The following is a 5000-nucleotide window of genomic DNA, read 5'->3' on the forward strand; positions in this document are numbered from 1 at the left end:
ACCCTCTTTGCAGAACTAATAATAAGGCCTTTAAGTGAAAGCGAGGGTTTAGGGTTTAGGGTTTAGGGTTTAGGAAGCTCTAAATGGCTGCAACAAATAGAAAAAAGATTTAAAAACAAATAATATTTATTTGTCCTTAAAAATATAAAAATAGTTTTTATTTTTTCTGTTTTCGGTTTTTCAGCATTAGGGTTCTCCAGGCTAAAATGCAGTGTATGTACACTGCAGCTGCGCATGCATTTGTTTACATTTTAATTTTTGTTTTTTAAAATGAAATAAAACAGATTTTAAATAATCAGTTTTATCTTTTTTGAATTAAATTAAAATGATTTTGAATCGATAGAGCTGCAGGCCAATAGTTGAACTTCTCTGGGGTGTACATACACTGCGCGCCTCTACTTGTGGATTTATTTTTAATTCCACTATTTATTTATTTTACTTTTTATTTATTTTTTATTTATTTTTTATTTATTAATTGCATATATATTTATTTATTATTTATTTATTTTCTTGGCTTTTGTTTTCCTTCTTTTGCACAACTATTTGTTCAACTGAATAAAAGCATTTAAATCTTTTTCTTTATTTGTTTGCTGCCTTCAAACTTTTATTTTCTTTTTATTAATTCATTTTTAAATCTTTATTTCTCTTTATTAATTTTTAAAAATATATATTTCTTTTTATTAATTTATTTTTTAAATCTTCATTTCCTTTCTACTGCTGCTCTCCGCCACCCCAATATCTTCTTCACTTCTGCTGCCCCCCAATTCTATTTTCTTTTTTAATTATTTAATTATTTTTATTTTTAATTTTAATTTTATTTTTGTTTTTTATTTCCTTTTATTTGTTCTGTTCTTTCTGTCACCTTTATGTCTCGAATTTCTTTCGCCTTTCTTTCATTTGTTTCTTTTAGGGTTTTGAGTTGGGCTGATAAATCCGCGTCAGAGCCTGCGAAGTTCGAAAACCCCTGGGCCGCCGTTTCCGCCATTTTAGGGTTTAGGGTTTAGGGTTTAGGGTTTAGGGTTTGGGCTTCCTCCGCCTTGGGGCTGGCGGCAATTGGCTATATTCAACAGATTTTCCTCCAAAATATAAAATATTGCCTTTCAACAATTGAAAACTTCGAGCGCTTAAAACTCACGGCTCATAGTTTAGGGTTTAGGGTTTAGGGTTTAGGGTTTAGGGTTTACAGCTACGAGCATGTAGCTGTCTTCGGCTGAAGCTCAAAGGCCGCGCATGCAGCCCCGTGGTGCTCGTAAATGCATTCTAAGGGCTTTAAAAATAAATCAAATGATAAATATAAATAGAATTTAAAAATAAATAAATAAATCTATAAATTATTTAATTAACTTTGCCACTAAACAACCCCAGGAGCAGACGCAGTGGCTCTAGCGCCTTGATCCGCAACCCCCCGTGCAGGTCACCCAGCTCCAAACCCTAAACCCTAAACCCTAAACCCTAAACTAAACCCTAGACAGCATTCAAAAATATCTTCAAAAGCTTTAAAAAGTTTAATTTGAGTTAATTTCAATGCAACAACTCAATTATAAATATGATTAACTGCAAATGCGTTTCGCGGAAGATGCACGGACTGAGGTGTAGGTACACCCCGCGGGTCGTCCGTGGCGTGAATGAATGAAATGAATTAATTCATTTAATTATTTACCTTTTTTAAATTTAAATTTTTTTTTTTTAATTTTAAAATTTATTTCTTTGTTTTTGGGTTCCGTGTGCATGCACGCAGTGTCTCGACACCTCTGCGCGCAGCGTGGCCGAGAGCAGCTTCAGCCCCATTTGCATTTCATTAAATTGATTGCAAATTGTTTTAAGTTTAAATTTAAATTTAATTAATTTTAAATGAATAAAAATTGCTTTTCATTTGAACTTCAACGATTTTAAATGAAGTTCTAATTCCCTGGACTCGTGCAGTCCAGTCCCGCGAAGAAGCCAACAAAAACCCCAGTGCCAAACCCTAAACCCTAAACCCTAAACCCTAAACCCTAAACCCTAAACCCTATTCCAGCGAAGAGCAGCCCCGCCCTGCAGCCGTGCGGGCCGTTGAGCCTCCCAGGCAACTCTTGAGCACCTGGATGCCGAAACCCGAACCCAAACCCTAAACCCTAAACCCTAAACCCTAAACCCTAAACCCTCATTCGAGGCGCTTGGCCCTGGCGAAGAGAAACTGGGCCAAGTAGCTCACGGGGTCCTCCGGCAAAACCCTCGAAACCTCCAGCAAACCCTCAGATAGTGCTGGAGCCACGTGCTGCAGCAAATACTTTCTAAGAGGCACAGAGCGCAGCAGCAGCAGCTGCTGCTCATGTTCAGCAATTCTGCGCATGCGCTGCAGGTCTCGCTCGCGCTGCTGCTGCAGCTGGCGGGCGGCCTGCTGCTGCTGCTGCTGCTGCTGCTCCGCCTCCCGCTGCCGCTGCTCCGCCTCCCGCTGCTGCAGCAGCAGCTCCTGCTGCTGCAGCAAAGAGTCCGGAGTTAATAAAAAGTTTTTTATTTCTCCAAATCGAGAAATGTAAATCACAATTGAACTCAACAGCTCCTCCACACTCCGCCCGTCCGTGGGCAGCGTCAGCACTTCCACGCCTCTTTCCTATAAATAAATAATAAATAAATAAACAAATAAACAAACAAATAAATAAATAAATAAATAAATAAATAAATAAATAAATAAATAAATAAATAAATAAATAAATAAATAAATAAATAAATAAGTGGTGATGAGTCAGTGAGTTCCCTTCTTAGGAGTCAGTCTATTAGCGCTTCGACCGGCGCCGCAGGTCCGCTAGGGTTTAGGGTTTAGGGTTTAGGGTTTAGGGTTTAGGGTTTAGGGTTTAGGGTTTGGGCACTTGGAAGAAGTCGACGAGTTTGGGCCTGCCTTCTGTGGACTCGTTGAGTTGCGTGTAAATCTGCATGCGTCTTTTGAATCCATCTCTGTCATTATGAGCAGCAGCAACAGCAGCAGGAGGCAGCAGCATCAGCCGCTGCTCCAGCGTGTCTGCTGCAGCAGCAAGCAGCACGACGAAGTCCGGGGTCAGCCGCGGGTCTGCGCCAGCAGCAAGCTGCTGCTCTCCTGCTGCTGCTGCTGCTGCTGCTGCTGCTCCCGCTGCTGCTGCGCCTGCGGGCCCCCCGGGCTCCTGGCCGCCGCCGCCGCTGCTGCTGCCGCTGCTGCTGCTGCTGCTGCTGCTGCTGCTGCTGCTGCTGCTGCTGTCTGCTTCCGGGCCTGCTTCTCGCTTGGGATGCAGGAACAGAGACATGCATTCTGCGTAGCTGCGGGGGTAGCCGTCCAACACAAAGCCTCTGTATCTGCATGCGTTTTGTTCCAACTTGTTTACGAAAAAGCTGCTGAGGGTTTCCGAGTCGAATCTGTTTTTCTTTGCTGCTGCTTTCTTGCCCTTCTTCTTGGGCTCCTCAGCTGCTGCTGCTGCTGCTGCGGCTGTTCCCGCTGCTGCTGCTGCGGCCGTTCCCGCTGCTGCTGCTGCGGCCCCCCCCGCTGCTGCTGCTGGGCCTGCTGCTGCAGCAGCAGCAGCAGAGTCAAGTTCTGCTGCTCGAGCTGCTTCCACCACCTCAGCTGTCTTTATAAGAGGTATGTTGTAGTAAGACGCCAGCCGCTCGCTGATGGTGCTCTTGCCGCTGCCCGGGGGCCCTGAGGGTTGGAAGCAGCACGAAAGGCCCGCTTAAATGGGAAAAAAGAGTGAAATAAATAAAAATAAATAAAATTGAATTAAAACAAATTAGAATAATTCAAAAATAAATCAAAAATTGCGAAAAAATTGCACAAACTGCCCGTCCAGTGACCCGCTGGTCTTCGGCGGCGGCTCAGCCGCTCCGGGTGACCGCGGCGAAAAGGCTTCATTTTGTGGCTCTTGCGAGTTAAAAAAGTTTGAAATAAATTTAATTTTATAAATATATTTGAATTAAAAGTGTTAATTAAATGATAAGGTGGAAATGGAGGCGCGCGAGCTTCGGTGGCGAGCAAGGCGCTCAGGTGTACGTACAGCGCGCGGCAACGGCGGCCCGCCGGCGGCGCGCGCTGGGAGGCGCGGAAGGCCAAAAGCGGCGAAAAAGTGGCAAAAAAGGAAATAAAAGGAAATAAAAAGGAAATAAAAAGGAAAAGGAGAAATAAAAATGAAAAGACTGACCCGTGATGAGGATTTTGAGCTGCCTGAGGTCCCTGGACTGGCAGAACTCCGCAGCCACCAGCTTGATGGACTTCACCAGCCCCGCCTTTGCATGCCACGGAAAGCCAGCAGCAGCAGACATTAGGGGGGACATTTCGAAAGCCAAGTCATATTTGAAGAGTTCTGGGACTGCAGCCAAGGCTGCCTCCTCTTGGGAGACCTGCGGGATCGATCCCGGGATCGATCCCGGAGGCGATCCCAGAGGCGATCCCAGCTCCCCCACGATCGCCTCCAGGATCTCCCGCTGACTCACCAAACTCGAGTCCACACAAATGTGGTAATAAACACCAACCCCACCCTCGGGCTCCAGCGCCACGGCCCGCACCAGGCTGCACAGGTCTTCCACGTGCACGCACGGCACCAAGTTGCTGCCCTCCCCTGCAGCAGCAGCAGCAGCAGCAGCAGCAGCAGCAGCAGCAGCAGCAGCAGCAGCGGACTGCGTTCTGGGGGCTGCAGGCCTGCGAGGCGCTCAGCGCCTGCGTCTACCGGCGGCCGGGGCTTGCTGCTGCAGCACTTGCTTCTCGCAGCACCTTTCTGCTGCCAGCAAACAGCAACAGCAGCAGCAGCAGCAGCAGCAGCAGCAGCAGCAGCAGCAGCAGCAGCAGCAGCAGCAGCACAGCGCACCGATGACCCTGTGGCTGCTGAGGCCCAGCCAGGCCTCCTTGAAGGCGGGGTAAAGCTCTTCTTCCCCCCCCCCGTAAAGAAGACCAGCAGCAACAACTGCTGCTTTTAATTTTGGTTTGGAGTTCAAAGACAGCAGCAAAGTCTCCACCATTTTCCACTTCTCGAAGGCCTTGGGCGCTGCCCGCAGCTCGTAGT

The 5000-nt window shown here is 46.4% G+C and overlaps 1 protein-coding gene across 1 annotated transcript in view; it reads right to left on the reverse strand.

Annotated features, from left to right (window-relative positions):
* Nucleotides 1-2143: 2143 nt before the first annotated feature.
* Nucleotides 2144-5000, reverse strand: part of ENH_00052670 (dpy-30 motif-containing protein, putative) — a gene marked incomplete at both ends in the record, with an annotated part of 3530 nt that continues 673 nt past the window's right edge. The window contains 5 exon segments of the mRNA XM_013581415.1: nt 2144-2593; nt 2850-3646; nt 4143-4428; nt 4434-4559; nt 4954-5000. The exon segment at nt 4954-5000 is cut by the window's right edge and continues 673 nt beyond it. Of these exon segments, the coding sequence (XP_013436869.1) occupies nt 2144-2593; nt 2850-3646; nt 4143-4428; nt 4434-4559; nt 4954-5000 (1706 nt within the window).

Source organism: Eimeria necatrix, genomic scaffold (genome assembly GCF_000499385.1).
Source record: "Eimeria necatrix Houghton genomic scaffold, Enh_scaff41, whole genome shotgun sequence".
NCBI lineage: Eukaryota > Apicomplexa > Conoidasida > Eucoccidiorida > Eimeriidae > Eimeria > Eimeria necatrix.